This window comes from Varroa destructor, unplaced genomic scaffold (genome assembly GCF_002443255.2).
Source record: "Varroa destructor unplaced genomic scaffold, Vdes_3.0 BEIS01000002.1, whole genome shotgun sequence".
NCBI classification, from domain to species: Eukaryota; Metazoa; Arthropoda; class Arachnida; order Mesostigmata; family Varroidae; genus Varroa; species Varroa destructor.
The window spans coordinates 17,862,542-17,886,615 of record NW_019211455.1 but is presented as its reverse complement, the minus strand read 5'-3'; the positions used below and the strand labels follow the sequence as shown (position 1 = coordinate 17,886,615).

The following is a 24,074-nucleotide window of genomic DNA, read 5'->3' as shown; positions in this document are numbered from 1 at the left end:
AAGCTGTAGCAGTGAACTTTGGTCGACTGGTCCAATTCGAATGATTCACTTATTCGATTCTTCTTAGGAGAATTCTCTTCTTCCTATAGAAGATAATGTCAAATAGCCTGTTCATTGTATTACGTTTGTTGAGAGAGCTCTAGTTTTTTGATCTAGATAATCTAGTGTCTTGCTAGACCTACACAACGGTACGCTTAACGGCTGGCAGTAATGGTGTTAACAAATTTGCTTAACATGTTCTCTTACAGTTATTTATAATAACAGAATAGACATGTACTTCCCGAGCAGTTATACATATTGAAAGTTAAATAGTTGCCTCTCGTAAACAGAAGGTCTCAGATTTGAAACCCCTTTCCTAACAAAGGTTTTTCAAATAAACACAGCAGGGCATAGAGCAAACCTAGATACAGCAAGTACCGCAAAAGTACGCCATTAACAATGATTATTAAAAAGATGCATTGTGTATTCGTATGATTCAATATTCGCCCTATAGATAGCTCCAAACAAGATATAAAACGATAATCTTAAGGGCATTCACAACCGTGAATAAGCACATTTATTAGACGCCAAATGGTACAAATTTATATAATAAACAAAAAAAAATACATATAATAAAAAAAAAATTATTGAACGAAAAGGAGACGTCCTGAATCGATTGCTGCGAGCTTATGAATCCAGCAGTTACCTTGATAGAAGATAGTAAATAATACGTATTGAACTTGTAATTATTTTATAGCTCAGCTTATTTCACTCATTTTGAATAGACAGAAGAATACATTTACAAATGCGCTCAACTTATCATCATTGTCCCTTTTGTCTAACCATATCATTAGCTAGCTATTTATTAACTGAAGCCTTTTTCTCAATGAGTCCCAATTAGAATGAGTTCTAAATAGCACTATGTTCGTTAAGGATGAATTGGTGATATCTAGTGACGTCGATTTTTGCCCCCTTCTCCGATGTAGGGTAGGCATTCTAAGTTTATGCACAGCGTTATATAGCACCTAAACACATTGCAGCTTATATTTCACTATGGTGTACGATGAGATTGGTTAGCGTCTTTCAAGTACGTACATGGTATTACGCACGTCAGTTTTTCTCCAGTTCCGTCGGTCATCATCATAACAGCACGTGACGATCGAAGCAATGCCGTTTCGAACCGATGTCTTGCCTAATCCCTTCCGTTGCAGTTATCGTATCTTAGTATTAGGGCGCTACGATTTGGCTCCTAAGTGACAACCTAGGTACCGTTAGCGCAGGCACTCAAACACGGCGGTATGATGTTGCGTTAAGGTATCCTGATAACGGTTTTCAGGGAAGTTGACAAGAAACAGAGTAACTGAGAAGTCGAGCACAAATCGCTTTTGGGAAAAATTAAAAGTACTTAAGAAGCAAATTGAAAATAGATATTTTTAATTAAGAACATTAAAAGAAACAAAGCTACTCATCTTGTTGGCCTCGATATAGTACAACATCTAATTCATGTCTAATTCGATGAATACCGCGCCTCTGTCATTTTACTACATAATTACTTGTACATATATAGCAATGGCTTTTTATTGTATTTGGTGTATGATGAGGACAACTGCACATTGATTTCATATCTATGACCTATGATATTTATTTATATCACAAAGGCAGTTCAAACGGCGCTATTAAGGATCCGCTATCTTCACTAATGAATGTCTAGGGACAGAAATAAACTGTAGCCCAGTTAGTTGCTAAACCTTAACGGTAAGCAGGTGAAGGGGAAGAAGATCCAATTTACATATTCCGTTTAGTTAGATAAACTCAACTTCCATAATTCACAAATTCGTTCCAGAATACCAGCAATAAGTATGCGGACAGCGTGAATTCTAATTATGTTAATTTCTGCCCGTTTGATTGTAAACTCCGGCCATATGTAAGGTAGACAAACCTAGAAAAAAATCCCTAGAACCCCTAGAGAAACGCGGATCTATTTCACCGCCGTGTTTTGATTCGGGCGGCGCTGCAATACATGATATATAGACGTGAAATGGTGAATTCTAATTTTCTAAATCTTTTCATACGCCCAGCTCTTGTTTTCAGTAGACAGTGCTTCATTGTTAGCCATAATATTTTGCTATTCAGACGGTAACTTAGTATTTCCTCTACTATAGAGGGCCGGAGTTGTAAGTCTCGAAAGGAAATCTCAACATCATGCTAAAATTTGACTATTTTCCCTGTTAAAAAATCTTTGAAAAAAATATGTAATCTATGCCTGGCGAGTATAGGGATCGTAAAGAGTCCACAACTTGCTACTGTATTTTTGTCATCATGATTCTTACGGTGTGAAGACGCACGCTGCCGCAAGTTCGATTGCATTTACCCTCTGATCCTACCGTACGCGATTATCGTGGTAGTAGACCCATTTTTCACTCCCTAAACCATGATTGGATCCAGAAATGGGTCGCTGCTGTAACGTGAGGGCAAAGAGAGGTAACGTTCCTGCTTCCTTGCTAAAATCATGCATCATGCATTGGTCCAGTCACCGAAGTGAACGAGTATGATACTTTTACGTACACCAAAGCGTGCACTTCGAGATCAGTCGGCTTTAGTCACAGCTCTCAACTCGTCGTTATTTACCTTTGCAGTAGTCTTCGATGCGATTTGAAAATTTATTTCTCGGAATTTGCTGGACTAACGGCTTAAGAGTCGAACTTCCGTCAAACACAGGTTCATCCGGCGTTATAATTCTAGATCGAAACTTATATTCGAAAATCACTCGGATTCTCTGTTGTTGCATAGCTGATCACAAATCGCCTACTAAGGGCTCGATATATCGAAGCGAACAATTTCGAAGTACAAATACAACCCAGTTTTGCTAAATTCTCATATCCCCCATACAACGGTCCCGAAAGGTCAACTTGTAAGATTTACATCAACCATGTATATATATATATATATATATATATATATATATATATATATAAACGTCTTTGGGTATCTGTAACATAGATTTCGCGTAGACTAAAATCGTCAAAAGGTACGCTAGTCGCTTCCATCTATGCACATGTAAAGATGACGAGATGCGAAAAAGCTCATGATTCAAGCACCGAACGACTAAATCACCCTTTTTTGTTTACTTATGGCTAGTATTTTATGCATCCCGAGTGCATCGGGTTAAAACCACTAGACTTGCTCACCTGCAGCTCGAAACATATATAATAATAATAATACATAGATGCGCCTGCATGTCAGCTACGGCACGCCCGAAAAATAAAAATGATTATGGTCTACCGTCGTACCCGTGTGACCTAGTGAATTTCCTTCTGTAACTGACATAAAAGTAAATGATGATTGAGAGCTAGTTTTGACAATGTTATCCTTGTCTCGCTTGCAGCTCAGTCGTAATGGATAAAATGCCTATGAAAGAGGCCAAGGCCCACTTGCCGAGACCAAATATTTGTGTTTCCCTTTAAAAGGTAGAAGTTTAACAAGAGCTGAAAACCATTCCTTTGCGCTTTTTGGGACTAATATAGTTCGTTAGAGATCAAAAGCCATATTGATGCCTCGCTAGAATGACAGCCCCAACATGATGAGGTTCTCGCGTTTTTATCTTCGCCGCGTCTACAAAAACAACTTCGTGCAAAACATTCAGGAGCGTTGTTGAAGTACGGGCAAAAGTCGGTGTAAAAGTGGCCAAGCGAAATGTTGCGCGAAGCATCTCTCTGCGGTGGAACATTATGAAAATTGCGTGACAGGAAGTAGCATGCCAGTTCGAAAATCAATGAACTTGAAAAAATAGGTGGAACAATAACAGCGCTGGCTGGACCAATTGTACCTATTAAAATACCCAGTGTCGAAAAGTACTGTCGATTTTAGAACCTGTACAGACGGTCATAACGATAGCAGCGGTATGGCTCTATGTCAAATTTGTATTGTAATTATCAATTAAAGAGCAGTTACTCGACTGAAAATGCCGAGTTTATAGTACAGTGACTTTTTTTACTGGTACATAATGAAATCTACTGTCGCAGCGTATACTTTGACTCGGTTTCTGACCGCTTATTTTCGGCTTTTGACCACCGTTTCATAAGAAAATACTAATCGGACACGTACACCTTGAGTACGAACATTAGCATGACTATTGGAAAGCCATTGTGTTCGCATTAATAGTGAATTAACGTTGTATCGCCTCGTGTGGTGGAGTTACGACCAGTTCCAATTTTCGTTTTGTTACCGTACAAAAACAGGGCCAAATATGGTTATGATCGCCAAAGGTGAAGACGATTTTAGGGTGGCTATGACATTTTTCCTTTTGCCAGTACTCCACGGGCAAATACGTAACACTTACCCGCCCAGTGGTTGTTTCGCGGAGTGTGGCCTATCGCGACGTAATAATTTACCACTTTTATAGAAGATAGTGCACACAAAGAGCCAATACAGTTCACAGAAAAACGCGCATTTAAGGTGTGTATATATATATGGAATATATCAGATAGACAGTATGGCGTGCTTCTTCGCCCTTTTCTTTTACGGAATATCGGTAAGTTACCAATGGAGACCCTTCTCCGTATCGATTTATAGGCTCAAATAATCATATGATCGGCTACGCTCCCTGCTACCTGTACATTACTGTAGTAAGTGTCTACTGCAAAAGTGTTTGGCTCGAAGCGGGGTGTACTCAAAAGTCGCTCAGTTCCTACGATTTGTTACTTTGCGGTAAAGAAATATGGCAGTAGTCTTCCATACCAACCCATGTCACTTGTGCGTAGCAGTGCTGATTTTAGCTAGTGAGGGTAGTGTAATGAAGACGCGATTGAACAATGCCGTAGCTATGATTACGTGCGCTCAGTGAGCCCGTTTTATCGACCAGCCGTGAACGTCATAAGCACACCTCAACAAACCTCAGGAAGTGGTGAACGAGCTACAATCAGCCTTTCGATTTCCCAGTTTCCAATTACGCAAAACTCCATGTTAACCTGTTCCACTGCACAACAATCAGCTGGAAACTAACTTACTTTCGAAAATACGCCATAATTGTCAAGGCTTATTGCATAAATAATTCGGCCGGCCGGAAAAATTAGCGAATTTTAGTTGGCCTAATTGGCCTAATTATTTATGCAGGAATTTAAAGTAAACTGTGCGTCGACCGGGATCAGCGAACCAATTAAAGTAACGACTTAGTATTTAACTAGAAGGAACAGGAAATTGCACTAAAACTGTTTCATCATTCAGAATATTAGTTTGTTATCTTGGAGCTAGCCCAGGAAGCATAGCCACGAGCACAGCTGTTCCATTACTAAGGTTCGAAAAGTGCATATGGGCAGGTTTGTACAGCCAGATATCGTTGAGTCAATATCCATATTTCGATCGAGCGAAAAAAAATTGCTTTTATTAGCATCGTAGCGTCGGAAGCTGCTATGCTGACAACCGAAACGTAACTCACATCCACACTTTGAGATTAAGAATGAAACGGTGAAGGCTAAGGGTACGTCCTTTAAAACTGCCCCTGTCCATATCAAGACGCAGTGACAGTTCGGACTATGTACGGTACACTGTGTACAATGCATTATACATTTAATTAGTACTTAGATTTGTTTAGGTACATAATGATTTTTGGAGCACAATCCTAAAGTTTGAGGTGTGATAATGGTCGATGATGAAACTGTAGAGTCTATCTATTGAAATAGTTTTGTAGAATCCATGTAAATACATGGCGGGATATTTGAAAAAATGGGTATGCCGCTTCGTCGCTTTGTATTTTTATCGAAATCAGGTACCTAACTTGAATTTGTGAAAAATCTATGGAAGGTTGTTTTGGAAGCAGTACAATGGTCTTCCTGCGTCCAAGAGGTCTCTTACAGATTACCTACCTTTATCTGCTACATACGAGTGTACACCATCGTATACAGATGATAACTTTGGTGCTTAATATAATGCAGCCGATTTTCGACTTGTGGTTCGCATATTTTTGTTTACACGGCAAGTTCTGTCAGGCGACACGTGTAAAATCGAGTTCGTGGGATCAGCATTCGTTTATATGTTAAGAGAACGGGCCAATTAAGATACACCGAAATAAACAAAACAACAGGGCTTAGTTTCGCGTTTGATCGAGCATTCTACTATTGCTTATGTGTTCATTCCAAAGGTGGAAAAGTTAAATTCTTAATTGTATAGCCCGCCACTCGATTGCCTAGTACCAACCTCTTATTCAGAGAAGCTATTATTCACCGTTTGCCTCTACAGTACCATACATACTATTCAACTAAATATGTAAGTTAGTTTCGAATATCCTAACCCGACCTCAAAGCGTAACACGGAAGACTCTATTTAGTATCAATGGTTTCAAAAATAAAACGGAATACTTACAATACTGAAGAGTACACCTTAATAATGTAATTTAGGCCGAACGCAAAACTTACATGTAGATTGTCGAATTTAAAAGAAATTTACGCTTTTAATAATTTTGCTTTTCTTATCGAATACACATCAAAAAAGAGACAGATTTTTCTTCAATTCTATACGGCCCATTGAGCAAAATTTGTTGTAGTATACTTATCTGAATTAACGATACTCCTGTTCCAGCTATAATTTTACTTCTAGCTTAAAGGTAATTTACGTCAATTTTGAAACAATCTCCTTTTGGGCGACATAGTTTCACAAGTTGTCTAAAAAGGGGGTGCCACTTACAGGTATGTATAAAGGAGCCTGAAAGACTCTGGCTATAGAGAGGCCCAGTGGGTAGGCACCTAGACGTAGACAACTATGCTTAACAGTGAAATTGCTGCACCGCTACTTACTTCTGTCGAAAAAAGCCGCCAAAGGGCAGGTGGATGTGCCGCTCATATGATTATTTCTTCTCAGCAGAGAACGAATTTTTATATTACCAAATCAGGCCAATCGTGACGGACACGGGTGGTATTAGTAATGCAGTAAAGAGAGAAAGGTACAGATCCTTAAAAAGGTCAGGTTCAGAATCGCATAGTAGAACTCACTGATTTACAGGCAAAGGGAAAAATGCCCGTATTAGAGGAACACCACAGAAATCGGCGATTACCTAAAAGATAAACGTGACGAATCAGGCAATGCTACACTCGAATATTGCAAAATGCGTTCAGCCTAGAGATTCATAGGAAAATTTAGCCTTGACAAAAAGAAGAATCTTAATTACCCTTATTGGTAGTTTGCTTTTTTGCCATTGTAGATGGCTTGTGAGAAATTGGCTAGCTATTTCCGTGGTTCTTCTAATCCATAGATTCTGACAGATCGGGCAAGAGCTACAGTTAAATTGAACTGTACAGCCAGCCAGCCAGCCATATGGAGTTTACGGTTATATTTACGGCCTGCTTACGTTTCATATAACTAGTTCTTCGCTAGAGGTATACCCCAAACAACTGCTAACAATAATATAATTTCCAAACGTTGTCAAGGTAAATGAGTGCAAGAAACTCGGTTCCTAGATTAGACTGTAGCGTACGTTGTACATCAGCAGACATCGTCTTTTTTACTAAACTACCGCACATTGTAGTCTGCTTATTCAAAGTTAGAATGCTTGTTGTTTCAGCCAACGCATAATTTACGCAAGATTATTCTTTATAAGTCACTTTCTCTATATCCGCAAGTTGTGTAATTGCCGGACTTTCTAGCCATCTTCAACCCGAGGCCTAGCTATGCAAACTATAACAACAAAAGCATTAAAGGCAGACGTAGGCCATGCTAAACATTGAAGCCTAATGTTAGCCTCAACTGCCCTGCGCAAAGGTCTCCTTACTAAAAACTCTTCCAAGAATTGCGATATTCTAAAGTGTATTGTTTTTAAGTTCGCCTAAAACACCCGTAAGGATCAACAAAAGCAACACGCTTCGCAACAACAGGCTAAAAAGACAAATCGATCGCATACACGATTTATCTGAAAGTGTCGTATACGTAATTTTCCACATGCAGAAGTTACTTTCTTATCATAAAGTTTGATTCACCCTATTTTGTTAATGTGGACTTAATCACTGGATCAGGCGCGGGCGTGTGTTACTAGTAAAAGAGTACATTCCAAAGATACCTCCATTACTTAATCAGATGGCGATGTTGGATATATTTAGCTGCATCCTACCAACAATACGGTTTAGCACGAAGTTAATGAAATGATCACTGGGCGATAAATGGCACTCAATTAAAGACTGTCCACGGTGTTTCGATTCGTATGCTCAAAATACTAAGCCTAGAACTAGCAGCGACACAATTATCTTGGGCCGACAAGAGCCCGTCTGATGGAGTGCCTAACGGCGATACTGGATGTAAAACTCCAGAGATAGGGAACCGACAAGGGTAAACGTTCTAAAATAACAGAATTCGTCCGCTCCGGCAACTTTAATAGGCAACGGAATCATTTCCCGCCAGTCCAGCTTCAGCAGCTGTGATATTAGCTACGATGCTGGTACACAAATAATTGAAGCGGTAGTATTAGCAAGAACAGAGTGCAAATAACCAACAAGCCTTTTCTGTCTCAGCCACCTCCTTAACCGTGCATACCACCATAACTGTTAGCGCATCGGTGGCACTAAATACTCGACACGCTTCGCCGTGTCAAACTTGGTTAGACAATATACTATCCGAGCACTGAATGTGGTTAGTACATATTCTTCTGTTTATTTGGACGATTTCACCTTTCGACGACATCAAGACCGCAGATTGCTCTGTTGGGACTGAGATGCGGTGATGCCTGTGGAACAGAGGCCGAACTCGACGAGGTCTCCCTCATCCACCGACCTCTGTGTATCGTTTCGGCTGGTAAATGTATTGAAGTGGAAATCGTAGCAGCAGAACACTCATCCCGATAAAGTTATTGCATAGGGTGGATCGGCTGAGTACACGACTGAGCTGTCCTCCTTCCTTCTCCCCTAACTTCTAGATGTGTTCAGTCTGGAACTGCTACGAAACTTGCAGTTACTACTGCTGCTGCAGTGAAACATCAAATTATTGGTAAGCTCAAACAGGTGTTGCTAGTAGTATTGCGTTGTGATGGGGTAGGATAGCAATGACAGAGGGTGGCAACGTTGTGGGTCGCGAAGGTGAAACCGAAATTTTGATGTGCAAAATGTAACATCGAAAACGACGGCGTCACAGAAGAGAAAGGTAAAGTAGTATGATCATTAGCATTTGCAGGGAATTGCGAATTAAGAAACTCAAGTAGAACTCATTGTGCGAAATAAAATAGGGCATGGAAGATGCATATGAATTAAGTATATAAACACGAATATGATATCAGTCAGTGATAGCTTCGCGCGGTCGCAAAAATACATGTGTTTCGGGTTCTAATTGTTTTTAGTAAGCGAATCGGGACCACATTTCAAGCTCTGCTTTTGTGACCTTTGAAACCTGCTTAAATCGACTGACAGAGTAGATGACAGTGCAACCCTAGGGTACAATATTCTGTGGACATTTCACGCCCGCTTTTAGCAGTCCATTTGCATGTACGGATGTATTGGTCGCCTCGCACCTAAAATTTGTCGTACCACAAAACTCAAGTTCAATCTCTTAAAACCGCAGGACTTCCTCTCGCAAATAACTTTCAAGCCTGTCCATGCTTCAACAAGTCCTTCCCAGTTATTGTGTAGGGACGAACAATACATGTCGGACCCGTGTGGTACGGTAATGCAGAATTCTTCCGCCGATGGATCTTGCTGCGAAAAATCAAAAAAGGGCATTGACGCTTAGCAGCACTTGTCGCGCTCATCACTCAACATTCATAATGGTCGTCGTATGATATTATAATTTAATTAAACCATGGTAAGAAAAGGAACTATTGGTAGCCATCGATAATAAATTTGGAAGTAAAACATTAATCGTGGCCGCTACTACACAAGGCAAGGTTCACTGTAGGATGCGAACTGGATTTACATATTTAATACGCGTAAAAAATACTAGGCTTAGTCTTAGGTTGTACTATACCTACCATACTATTTAATGACTTATATAATCTTGCCTTAAAAGATTGACAGGATCGCTCATACTGCCCCTAAATGGGAACTCTGGTATTCGTATAATTTCAGAATAATCATAACGATAATCGATTAGATAACAAAACGCAACATTGTATTCTCGGACATGCAAATATTTCTCTTCAAAACGGGTAAATAGGGGCAAACTTAGCGGCGTAAATGATCTTTAAGATCCGTGTGTTTATAGAGCAACGTAATCTGTTTTCGGCCGCTGAGGTGTGTTTTCCATCATTAAAGCTCGATTTCAGAAAATATCTATGCGTATCCACGCAGCGTCACATGATGTTATGCAAGGGGTTTTATCTGCTAAAATATATGCATGTTTGGATAATCTGATTAGTAATGGTCCTTTTAATTAACGCGTCAGTCATACCTTTGAAAAGCGCCATCAAACGCATACGCAGGGTTACAGTATCCGTTTGTATTCAATGTGTGTACGCCCACACACTCCATTAACACCTACAATCATATGATATTTTGTTTTACAGCTAGTTGTTGCCTTTAGCTACGATTCGTAGGGTGCTTAGAGGCGGACAGACTTTGAAGGCTAAAAAGCCGCAAGAGCTACCCATAGTCGCAAGAGGTCACTGCCTTAAGGTCTGAGTGGTGAGGGAAATGACTGCAGACGCGTCGCTGCACGTTTGAGCAACTTCTACTTCCATCATACGTCCTTTGCGTATTTTTGCAGAAGGACCATGAATATTTCCGCCATGGTTTACATGCACTAACACGTCCGATGCGACCAGCAGTATTCGAATCTAGTAAGTTTTTTTGGGATTAACGTACAAGCATCGACTAGGACCGCTTGGGAGCGCAACGCTAGCTTATTACAGCACAGGGTACTGTAGTTTATTTATCTAAACGCAAATTATATAAGTGTAAATTTGAACAAGTGACTCATTCATCAGAACAGAGATGCCCATAGTTACTACCTAGACGATTTAGATTCCCTCTGTTTTCTCAGCAGTGACAGACTACTTTTGGGCCACGCAAATCAGATAGTTATTTACTTCATTTTTCATCTGCTATTTATAGCACACCCTCAAACGTTGACCCTTAAGTTCTAGCCAAAGCCGAATTCATTTCTCCTATCCGTGCTTCTCCGCAATGTGTAATTTGCCCCTTTGCTTTACCCCGGGCGTCTAGTCATGTGCATATAGTAAAGTGCGCGTAAACTGCAGAGCGGTCTGAGAAGATGATGGGTCACACGTCCTCGCTCAACAAAGGTAAAAAGCCGTCGAGCCCAGCTCGCTAAGCAAACGCTTAGCAGCAGTATTGTGACACTGGCGTCGAAAAGTAGCGCTCCGAACACTCTAAACTTTCGTCGTATCTCTCCCTCGTGCTGTGAGACAACTATTTCGAGATGTTAAACGACCCATTTGCTCTTCTCGATGCACCGGATGCAATGCACCAGCTGACATACATCCGATGCATATATAAAGCCCTCATGAGTTCATAGGTAAAGGCTGGGGGTGGAAAATGCGCTCACATTGGTTTTAGAACCACGGGATGGACTGATAAGGTTCATTTCGCGACCCCCTGAAATGCGGTTAGAAAATTACTACCGGTCATCATCCTCATTCAATGTAAATATTGTCACAGCAACCTCGAACCGCAGTTCATGTCTGAACTGTGACTACGCGCTGTATACAGGATTTGCAGGATGCGGCGCCTGTTAACAGGCCCAGTCCATATTTACTCTATCCATCGAGAGTAAACTAGGTAGATGGATAGCACATATATTACCTTATACGGATCACCATTGTGCGCTTAGGACATAAATGGGACCTTTTGCTTTTGTTTTTTCAGGAAGCTGAAAACTAACTCATTATGCAAATTAGGCTTAATAGGTGAAGTATTCATCTGGTACTGTGGAATCTTCATCAACTAAATGCTGCACCACGTATCGTTGCGCCTCGATCTGGAATTAAATCTAGACCACTGTCGGACCTGGACAGAGGCCGCCACTGTGCTTAAAACTCTTAGGCTAAGGAATAGTACAATGAGGAAGAGAGATACACAGTAGGTAACTAAAGGCATCAAAGGATTTATAACGTTTTCCTATGCTATTGAACATATTATTTTTAGTGGAAAAGAAAGGTGCACGTCATCTAAGCTGGAATCGAAAATCTGCTGTTTTACGTTTGTGAAATATGTTTATTTGTTGATAATGGTAGACTGGCGAATACAATACTGTGTGCATGTTGCACTCAAAACGATGCCTTATCAAACTAACAAATTAACATTATTCAAACGTAATCTTTCCTGATGAACCGCCGATAAAAGAAGATAAGCGGCGGTGGTGGTGAAAAATGAGACAAATTTAAGAACACAAAACTTGACATTGTTCTTTAAACGTTTGTTTTACTGTTATCCGAGGCGCTTCAGCTTGTCTCAATAAAAGTGTTTATGAGATTTGTTCGCGCGCGAATGTCTGATTTGAAAATGACCGATAATACATATCCTACTTCCTATGACAGCAGCGAATTCGACCTGTCCCTTTTCACAACAGAACAAGCTATGAATTCAGCTATATGCAGCAGGCCTGTGTGTAGCGCATGCTTTGATATCCGGCTGGCTTGCCTCGTCGATAATAACGCACTCCATTAACAATGAATGCCTACAAAAGCTTATTGAAGATTAGTGGGGGCGCTACAGCTGGCAGGCCGCGCAAGACTTGTTTGCTCGTTTTGCTTGTAGTATACTTTGCTTAAGCCCTTTTATCGTCCTGGATATTCGTTTGAACCCTGCAAAATAAATGCTCTGCTTTTTCTTGCTAAGTGCATTAGTTTAAGCATAAGACCCCAATAGTTGAAATATATTGCCATATTCTATGTGCGTTCTAATACTACAACAATAAGATACTGGTCATACGGATTGGCTTTACATTTTCCCGTTGAAAACGGAAATACGCTCTAACAATAAGGACCAATGATATGTCCTGCCTGCACAAATTATGCTTGCCTAGTGCCGTCACGCTTTTAAATTTCTTAGAACATCTCGCTCGTGTTTTGAGAGAATCAAAACTGCAAAACAAACTTTATCAACAAATAAACAATTGGGATAAGCAGATTCAGAGGTGCTCAAGTGCTACGTCCACTCTTAGAACAGCTTGTAAACTGTCACTCAGCAGTTGGCTGTTGAACGTTCTCAAGCGCACCGTACGGCGATACCACTGAATCTCCAATTCTGCAATCAGCTTAGTTATCGTTCCTCCATAATCGTATCGAAGTGATACAGTTAAACACAGACAGGTGCTTACAGCTGTGGGCCGCTGATCGGTGGAACCCAGGAGTTAAAGATGGACACGGTTCGCCTAAACCCATCACAGCATCTCAACGCCAGTCAACTTGATGACAACAGAGAAGCAGTTGTGCAGATGTGCTGAAGTTAGCGCTGAGGCTAACGAAATGTGCATTGACTCGGTCGAAGGCCGATGGTCGGCCAGTCGTAGAGGCACGACCGGAACATGTGCTCAGTGTTATAACGAAGATGCTTGGCTCTTTTGCGGGCTAAATACTGTTTTGCCATGCATATTGTGTCTACATACTGCAAAGTAAAAGCGACCAGATAGTTACACTTGATTATAATTATGAGTTACCTAAGCTGTGGTAGTGTACGTAATAGTCACTAACAGATCAAAATGAAAACGCCATTAATTTAGATCCCTACAATGCTCGTTGCCTTCTTAGTATCGATTGGAGTAGAATCGCTGCTGAAAAATCGAAGCGATCGCATACTAATAAACAAAACTATCTTTCTATACTCAATAGTGAAATCTAGTTATAGTATAAATTAAACCGATAGATTTACTTTGTAGAAATGTCGTATGAGGAAAATTGCATAGCTCCATCTGAACCATATGCAGTATACAAACACTTTTATTTCGGGCTTTTGGCTGTCTTAACGCGACACCTCTAGCTAGATTAGAAGTTGTCACCGATCGTCTCAGAATGGCCCGTGTGGATTCCCGCTTCAATAAACCCAGTGAGCTCTAATCAAAAAGTGTCTATAATTAGATGAGTCATAATGCTACACTTAATTGTAACTTATGAATAGAATTCCGACGAGTTTTTGCTCCCACCCTAGGCGAATGTTTAAAATCCGAAGCCTTCAAGTGCAGTTAGACCTACTGAAAAAAAAATAATTTGCTACTTGAGATGAAAAGCGATAGAGTCTACGGGTTAATGTCTTTTGTTGTAATCCCAAGGTAAAGGTAGGTGCAGAAGGGTTCTAGATTACAATCTAGTACGTCTAGTTAGACGCTAACCGTCTTCCCAATTAGTTAGTCAAGCCAAACTACTCGTAAAGCAATCCGTCGCCAAAGACGTGCATGTAAGTAACAGGGTAAATACCATGGGGGAGTTCTTAATTGACAAACGTAAATCTTCGAGAACCCCTATAAATACATTGCTTTACAGCTTCGACTAGAATTCCTCACGTGACTTTTTTATAACAACGTAGTTACAAGAGTATAGATAACCTTTAAAACGGCTATATTAGGTATTTTATATGTAAACAGGCCAATAAGTTATTTCGTTTAATATAGAGGAAAGGCCAAAGCCTGTATGATAACACAACCGATGATGCCTCAGGCATAATAGATGAACATAAGTCAGATGCTCTCGCTCTTATTCGGTCTTACGACCGCCAAAAAACTATGATACGAAGTTATCATTTAAGCGACACGCTATATCGCTGAGTAAAACCTTCGTCGAAGTTTTTGTTTGCAAATGCACAGACAGGATCTTTTGCAAACGAGGTAAAACAAATAATGTTTCTGTAGCAAATATTAACTCTGCCTAGACAATAGGTATAAATACAACCCATTGAACATACCACATGAAAAATTGGCTATATATATTTTTTTTTCTATTAGATTGTTTCCTATTATCGTGTGTGTAACTAACAGAACTAACTTTTCACTTGTGAGATATGGACAAGTAGCTTCTTCTGGAAAACTACGTGAACAGCAAGAAAAGCGGACAAATGTTTACTATGACGAGCACATCCGTTAAGTTCCAATCAAATTACCTATTCCTTCGCAGAATGTAGAGGAAATGCCTGCAACATTGTCTCAGGCCGGTGCATGATGATCCAGTTTGTCGATACATATAGATTTATGCTTCTCTACGCATTTCCGCTGTGATGCGAGTCTTTCAAATATGCACATAAATGTGAGCAAGAAGATGCACAGGCTGCCGTCATTTTAGGCCATCTTCGGCGTTAAGGATCTAGCTCGTACGCAGATGATGTTTCTTGTTGTATACAGATATTGCTATAATTTTTCTAAAATGCTTCTCTAGAAACTGGTGCTCTAGCGATGTTTATCTTACCTAGCTTACTAAAAGGCAACATTAAGTAAATGTTTAATGTTTAAACAAATTTCGTTGCTTTGTCGTGTTTTAAAATAAATATTAGCTGTTATATTTAATAGTGGCGACGAGGAATTCTCTTTGTCTGTTTTTGTCTTTGAATAAATGACCAAGTATAGCGTAGGGCAAGGATTATCCATCGATTTACGGCCTATGCTCTCTCAGCTACCGTTTATTAGCTGGCGACCTACCTGTAGAATTGCAGATTAGCGTTGCAGCTATCCCAATACAAAATAATTGCAATTGAAGGCTTCCTCCGTCCCGTCCTGTTCTCAGTTGCCGTTTACTATCCATAAAGACCTTTGATGTTATAACGGCAGAGTTTTCGCACGGGCGCTCAATAGGCCGAGCTCTACGATACGAGTGTCGTAGGCGCTCGATTAAAGACCTTCTCGTCTTTCCGCGCTCCCGTGTCGGTGTTAGTTTCAACCTCAATTCGTAAGCTTTCGTTTCTGGTGGATTTCAAACGTTAAGGTGCTGAACTGCTTTCCCTATGCCTGTAGACACTGAATCCCATCCTCCTGTCATGACGCTGACGTTGCTGCGGACCCGGTAAAAGAGGGAGAGTTCCGCTTGTTTTCACAAACTAGCTACCAAGGTTCTTCTTTCCTCCGTTACCTCTTTATGCTGGATAGTACCCCTCTTCTGTGTCTGCGCACGCCGGGCGTGTCACTGTGCGTCCGTCTCAATTATCACGTTGACAGCCGCAGCCAGTACTCGGTTTTTTCGCTCGCACAACGTGCCAGAAAGACACGACTGATCAAGCAACCACAATAGCTATATGAACTCTTTTTCTGGCAGACACAAGTTGCCTGAACGATCAAACGCGGCACATGCAGAGCCTATTATGGTTGAAGTTACACACAAACGAAATGCAATGATAGCAGCAACACAGACTATCGTTGCAGCTGTAATAAATACAGTTTTGTTTCCATATAGTCCAATCAGTCGATCTACGAGACAGCACAAAAAAGTCAGTAGTCAACCCGTAGAGGCAATGTTTTACGACAATAACGTTCTTTTAGCTAACAAATGTTACTGAAACAAACCGACAGCGTGATGGCCCGTATCACGTATTTCCCAGATACGAGTAACGCACTGGTGCGAAACGATGTCCCGAACTTTGCGGAAGGATACACCTTCGAGGTTGAGTAGAATGCGAGTTTAATAGGACAGATTGGCTGACCGACAACTCACGGATGCTGTTGAAAATATTCGCCTGAATCAAATCGATCAGCAGGTTCTCGAGATGTCGCCCTAGGAATATAAACATAGAGTAATCTATGAGAAGTATTTTTCCTTCTGTACAGGTTACTAAGTACAGTGGCAGTTCTTTCTAATAACACGCCTTAAGAACTGTGTCGAGTAAAAGCTATTAGAGTGTGCTTGCTTTTTGCCCCTCTGATATTACTGAGCCCCTAGACTGCTCAACTAGTCCAATAAATATTTTGCCTTTTGTGATGTACAGCCTTCTTTTTTTTTTTTCACTACAACTTAATCTTCAGATGGCGACATTCCCGCCGAAATTGGAGTTCGTAATGAGGTTGATTTCATTCAGGTTCATACGCTTGCTTTAACGGTACGGTCTATACCAAGTAGACTGTGGCGCCACCTTGGTCGTATGGGGACTTCTCATCCCTGTCACACGCAAGGCCAGTCACGTCGTTCCCACGCTGCACATCATATCAAACAGAGCATTACGGGAAAAGCGGTTCAATGAACCGGTCAGTGTTGGACTTTTAGCCTTCAATTTGAACACCGCAGTAGTTCTTTACATACTATATAATATACAGATTTATACTATACAGAGATTTTATACAGTTCTATAGCGCCTTGCTTAGCGTCATTCCTCGAGCTCGGTACAGTTTGTTGCCGTTTGTTTTGTTGTTACTACTATTGACAGCCACACTTGCTTCGAAAGTTTTCTATTTTCTGTCTCAACGGAGAAAACTGACTAGTTATCAAACTCGACGCTTATCCTTCGTTGAAATCTTTTTTTTTTTATCCTAGATCGAACTCATCTGATTGTTACCACAAAGTCTTGGACCGTGAAATTCAACCACTATAAACGCCTACTGCATTGATCGCACGACACACCAATACAACATGTTGGACGCCCGGCTACTGACCAAACGGGATGTCGCAATCTCTATCCTTTACGACAGTCGGTCTTTTTTCACCGTTGCTCAGCCAGCGTGTCCGCATGTGTCACACTCATCTTCCGTTATCCTCATCATTTTCGCATGCTTCTGTTTACAAGACGCGTCTGAGTCAATTGAAAGCGCCGAATCCGTGGCCAAATCGCCGGTCAAGTCGACTCGCTGAGGTAGATCTACTCAGCCTCAGTTACTTCTTCAGTTAGTTGTTGTTGCTGGTTCGACCGTGTTGTTCAGGTAACTGCGTGTCGATCTGAACGGATAGCCGAAACCTACATTGCCTTGGTCCTCTCGAACGTTCGTATTCCTCTCCTTTTTTTGGAGCCTTCGCTGGTTCGCTGCCTCGGTCTCCGTTAGCCTAAGGGTTGTGGCGGGCTTTTGCTTGATGCCTGCGGCTGTCTTGTTGAAGGTCTGCTTGAGTGTCTGTATGTTTGTCTCTGGGCATGTGAGCCTGTGTGGGTGAGCGAATCTAGGGGAAAGGAGGTTTGAATAAGCCAAACGAGAGAAAGGGAAACGCGCTAACAGTACGAACGAAGCAGTGAGAGCGGTGCACCCCGCCGACTACGCTTATGAGCATTCTAGCCGGCCTTGGGCCACCGTCTACTACTTATCCACGAACGACTGCAGACGTCTACAATTCTATGAAAACGGCAACGTGCTATGTAGATAACAAACTTTCCAGCCAGAATTAAACTCCCTATATCTTTCCTACTTTGGTGCTAGCCACGGCAACCCCAAATAGAGTTCGCCAACAGTAAACGTAGTACAGAAATGGGAGCGAATATATCTAATAGCGTATACAACACTTACTATTATAACGTAATTAAACAGTACTAAAACACGGAAATTATGGGAGATAAACGTATCTTTGTATAGCCCCGGGGCTCAATAGAAGAAGGTGAGGATGGAGTTCTTCGTTTTCTCAGAGACACTAACAGGCGTAACAGGATACATACGGACATGCAAAAATACATAAAAATGGTCTATAGGGCCATGTCGATGGCTCAATCGAGGACTAGATGCGGTTCGTAGAGTCTGTTTTTTTATATAGACCTTTTGCTAGCAGTCCAGGGTAAATGGAGATATTCTGACAAGTTCATGCTGTCTAGAACAAGGTATTAATATGAATATGTCGTTCGTAAGCTTTTGAAACTCTGGCGCCACGTGCTGGTGATTGTATAATGTAGGAAGCAAAGATGATCGGAGCAATGACTAATATACTATCTTAGAGAAAGCAACGAATAAAAAATATTACCCGATATAGCTTAGGCGTTTGCATATCCTTTCCAGTTTCAGGAAAATGTCCACCGACATTAATAAGCTATCGTTTACGAAGCAAACCTAGTAGTGCGAGCTCACAAGTACGCGCTTGAAAACTTTGGAAACGATGTATTTTAGTCTGCCTTATAGACATTATGCCTAAAAATGAGTCAAAGCATAAGGACTATTAAGCCACTGTGTATTTAACAACTACGACTTACTAATCATAAGCAAGCAGCATAAGTAAAAGAAATCAACTTTAGTTAAAGCCAACCTTTCATTTTATCAGTTAATTAGGATATATAATCATGAAACGGATGAGTTTACATAATACTCAACGTTTTGAATGATCTTTGACGTTTGAATGACGTTTGAATGATTGACAGGGCTTCATTGACGAGGTGACAAACAACCGGCTCGTCGAGTGCTCTCGAAAGTTCGCGTTTCACAAGAACACCGTTATCACATCTGCCTTAGAATGCTCCCAAAATAATTGCAGATAGCACGCGTATAGAAGCGAGTTCATCACCAGTAGAAGATGGCACAGTGATCCTCACTCCGCAATAGAAGTGAGTGCAAAAAAGATTTTATGGGAATTTAACCTAGAAAGGGTTGTCTCTCCCAGGCGGGAGTGATTTGCGATTAAATGGCTGTTGCATTGTAACCACTTAATAGCCAAATCGCACGTAGCCAACACGATTGCGCATTTGATGTTTATGTTAGAGTTCTCTAACCGACCTTTGTCTTACCGCGCGGTAAGTTAAGGTATTATCATTGTTATAGATAAAGGTTATTTTATAACTTGTTAGTGATTCTGTTTTTGTTTAATATCAACGTTTTTCACTTCAATTTTTAAGTCATACACTAATTGCCAACAATGTATTTTAGCGACGAAACATTACTTGGCTGTATAATGCATTTTTTGGTGTCTTACTTAGATTTAGTAGCAATCTTAGGAAACTGGCTGTTTTAAGACCGTTAAGAGATACAAAACATAAGCAAAAAGTGAAAAACACAAGGCTAAATTGAAATAGAAAGAGAAACTCAAAAGAACCCCATTTTCCAAGTTCTAAACAAAATCCTTCAAAAATAACGTGTGAACTATTTAGATGGCTTGTTCAGACTTACGGAAAGCGTTCTGTTGCAGTTCTCAGAGATCATTCTGGCAGTAAGCAACGGGAGGACGTCCACTCGACACTACTACTAGTTTTAAATGTAAAGTGTCAAAAAGTGGCTCGTTCTTCTATAATCAATAATAAACCGACTCTTTCAAGATAGGTAAATACTTATATCACAATTAGATTTAACCAGCTTGAGACTTACGAACTATTTCAAACGGGAGTAAGTCATTGATACTCTTACTAAGAGAAACGGTTCTCGTTTCTTCCCTGATCTCGTAGTAGCATGTGCTTATGCAATACCGGAAACGCTGCTAAGTTACTTTTTAACGTTTAACGTCATTTGCTGACCAAAAAACTGCCGACAGTAAGAACGTTGCTCGGGCTTGCCATTAGCAAGCCAACATTTCGTCGGTTAAGATGTTGTCTCCTTTGGTAACACAAAGTTGCAACTTATATAAGCGTATTGCCTAGACAGTTACAGGTTCAAGATGCACTCTTAGGAAAAAAGTAGATAGAATAGAATTAGTTCTTTCACAGCAGTCGCACGACGTATAAGTGTCAATGAAGCTTCGTAAAGGCAGGGAACAAAAGACCGCATGATGCTTTAAACGTACAGTACTTTAGACATAATTTTTCATGGGAAATCAGCCTGAAAGACGTAAATGCATGTTTTAATGCATTATCTTTTAAATATGAAACACGTATATATATATATGTGTGTATATTCAGCACTTCGGGTTGAACCACTAAGACTGAACAACTATGGGTCATTACATTTTCTGCCCTTATTTCTGTTACTCCTTAAATATGAAATTTCATAAAGGAAGGCAGCTTTCGTAGGGCAATAAACCCTCATCGACGCCTGTATCTCTACAAGTAGGGAAACGCGAAGTTACTTTCAAACAACTTTTGCTTCGCACGTTTTCTACATCAAAAACCGGGTTTTTTTTTGCCGGAAAAAAGAAGGCTAATCGCATTAGGCTAAAACATTTCCAATAATAATAATAGGAGCCTTTTAACTCTGAAGCCAAATCTGTTCAAATCATTAGCCGTTAATTTGTCCGTCTGCAGGTCTGGCATAGTGGCACTATGAATCGGTTATATTTACGTTTTTGCAATCAAAAATATCCATCAAAAATGGATGTTGAAAACACAAGGTCGTCAACTTTCCGCTCGGATTAGACGATCCTGCTATTTTCCTACGACCAATTGGCAAAAAATATTTTAAGTGAATATACCAAATGGTTCACTATAAAATACAGATGGCGAATATGATTTTGTAATGATGGTGATTCAGAAGCGTTTCCTACTCAGCTGAAACAAATTTAACGTCGTTTTTTAAGATGAAACATATACAGAAACGAAACTTGTGAGCGAAAAAAATGTTGAAAAACACATTCTCATGCTCGGGTCGATTACCACTGCTATTAGGTTCGATCACAACTTCGATCCGAGCTTTAAGGTGCTCACAAGTGTTAAAAAATATTTTTCAAAGTGACGAGGAACTTTTCAATGGTAATTGTAAGTAAAGCAATATCGTCACGTGTAAATGTGTTGAGGCTCCGGTTAAACATGCGAGTTACGAAAAGATCCGCGTATTCAAATTTCTGGTTGATAATGGTCCGAAAAATCCCAAATATATAAGGCCTAACAAGGAATAAAAATACGAAGTGAAGAGTTTGAAAAAGGTTAGCTGTTGAGGCTCAGAAGATATTCTTTCGTCGAAAGGCCACAAATTAGCCAGTGTTCTTCTGATTTATTCGAAGATGACTCTTTGCGCCACTTCATTTTCAGACGCCTTCAATCAAATGCCTATAATGCTTTGTTTCATTGAGAGATTCTGCGGACTCTTCGGTAACTTCATTTAAATGGAAACTCTACACAAATGTATAAAAAATGTAAGCTATACGCATCTCAGTCATTAAAATCTCAGCTTCGCTTCAAAGTGATGTCGCCGGATTGAATGAACGTGCTTCACCGTTTTTCGCAGTGTTTCAGAGAGTTTTCAAAGTCAATCATGTGCTTCTGCATTTATCTATCCTTTTGATTACTTCGATTATAGATTCATATGTTCCCTGAACTTTGACAGGAGGAAAAAGTCACAGGTGAAAGGGTAAATCTAATAAATACGAGGGTTCAAGTAACACAGGCATCAAGTTGTTCTCTAGAAACGACGTGTAAGCCGAGCATTATCGTAGTAAAAAAACTGCTAGCTTTTCGCAGACAGCGTTACTTTAGAAGCTTAGTTTTTAACCAGTATCTTGCAGTCTGGCTTTTTAAAATTATACTCAGACGACATTTTCCACAGCAAACCCATACAGCCAAATCTCATTACCTGTACTAACACGCTTGAGCAAATCTAACTCTCAGATTTTTAACGAGCCCGCACTGTTTTATATTGAGTCTTCGTCAAAAAAAAACTCTGTCACTTTTTTTTTTTTAATATACCTACCTACATCGTGCTTATATATATATAGCTTTTTTTCATGCTAAAGAACGTTGTTAATACAACAATATATATCTTTAAGTATATATGGTAGTTATTTCTCTATTTAAACATGTTTATGTGAACATATCAATAAGCTGCTATTTGAGAAGGCAATTTATTTTGTGTGAATAGAGTGAATCACATATTTCCTTTCGTATATATATATATGTATATGTATGTACTTGTATATATGAATATACAAGTATAAGAACCCCCGAATTTAGGTGGATACACGGTCAAATTATTATGTACAATATTTTTCTCTTTCAAAAAATATTGCTAACTATAATTGGTTGTTTGCAGTATCTTCGGAGTTTATACTGCAGTAATATTTTTTTCTTTGTTTTGAAGTTACTGTATTCCCAAGTATGTTGAGCAGTTATGGGTGAACTTTTTTTTTTTTCTATATTTACAATCTTACACTTTGGTTCACCGATTCTTACTTTTATTAATAAATGGCTGAAACTCGTTTGATTGAATTTGTTGTTTTGTAGGCTTTTGGCGAATTTCCAAGACGTTTTTCACTGCTTAAATTGTCACTGAGTATGTGCGTATACTAAAGACGGGAAATACATTGTTTTGGTGGTTCTTAGGTATCCTGGGCCAAAACGCTTTGTGAACGTTTTTCTTTGAAATGCTAGTATAGGCGTAAATGTTCTTGTTTCATAAAAAAAATAATGCGCTCTTAATTGTCAGAGCGGAGTTGAAACATAAATATATGTTAGTTATGTTACTCATTTTATACAAGGTTTTCGATACATGTGCCATTTCAAGTTGTTCAGAGATACTAGTCCCAACTGTATATAGCTGTTTGTCTTACAAAGTGCAGGCAAGTTGGGTTCATTGGATGTGTTATCGAATAGAAAGGTTAAGCGAATAGAAGAATATCCTGGGATCTAAGTGGCCGTCATCGTCTTTGAGTTATTTTTCTGTTCCATATTATCAGGTGCTATTGGATTGATATATCCGTGACATTTAGCCCTGTGACGATTTGTCGATTCTTTCTTTGGGTGGATTTTTCATACCTCAGTTTTCCCTATGTTCAGCGTAAATCTCTTTATTTTGAGTCAGTAGCTGGTCGTATCTAATGCTTCGGTAAGCCAAGCTCCATCTGTCTAATGACGTTTTACCCAATAGAGACATTGTATATGCCATTGATATAGCGAATAAACAGAATCAGACTTAGTACGAACCCTTATTTATCTAAATCTTTAGCTGTTTTTTTGTATAGGAGAGCTTTTATTAAACTGCGGCTTCGTGGAGGCCAGCAAGGATCAGTTTGCTTGTCAACCTATTTCGATTCACACTATACTAGAAGATTAGTTGATCATTAGGATTAGGTCGGTTGGAATAGCCGTTACTTTCCAATATATTTTTGCCAACATTAGCAAAGAACATCTTGATAGGGTTGATTTTTACTGTTCGACAATATTGCTTATGTTTGCTAGTGCGTCCGGATTGTAGTAATCAACCACTTATCGTTTTAGTGCACGTGGAAGTAGAACTTTTTTCCGGGGTTGTTTCGACCACAGCTTTCAAGTAGTTTTTCTAAGTAAGCTTCGTGAGCGAATCTGATTAGCTTTCTTAGCATGTTTGGCGTTCTATGCTACCTGTATCTAATTAGCTTCTTTTAACTATTCTTTTGAGTAACATTTCAATCCTCCAACGTCTGCCTAATTCGGCTAGCCCTTTTGAATTATGAGCTTTTCTAA

The 24,074-nt window shown here is 39.9% G+C and overlaps 1 protein-coding gene across 13 annotated transcripts in view; it reads right to left on the bottom strand.

Moving 5' to 3' along the window:
• The window catches only part of LOC111244804 (uncharacterized), a 48,895-nt gene extending 29,577 nt beyond the window's left edge, over positions 1-19,318 (bottom strand). For 3 of the 13 annotated variants that reach the window (XM_086979207.1, XM_086979206.1, XM_022792235.2), the window contains exons 1-2: positions 15,529-17,930; positions 1,075-1,298 (exon numbers count right to left, since the gene is read on the bottom strand). Coding sequence is in view for 9 of the 13 variants with exons in the window: in XM_022792235.2 (XP_022647970.1) it covers positions 1,075-1,123 (49 nt within the window). In the remaining 4 variants the exon portion in view is untranslated. Of the gene's footprint in view, positions 1-1,074; positions 1,299-6,767; positions 7,025-10,335; positions 10,422-15,528; positions 17,932-19,092 lie in introns of those variants that run through there. The other 10 variants (XM_086979209.1, XM_086979208.1, XM_022792233.2 and 7 more) reach the window with 8 other exon arrangements.
• Positions 19,319-24,074: the final 4,756 nt, after the last annotated feature.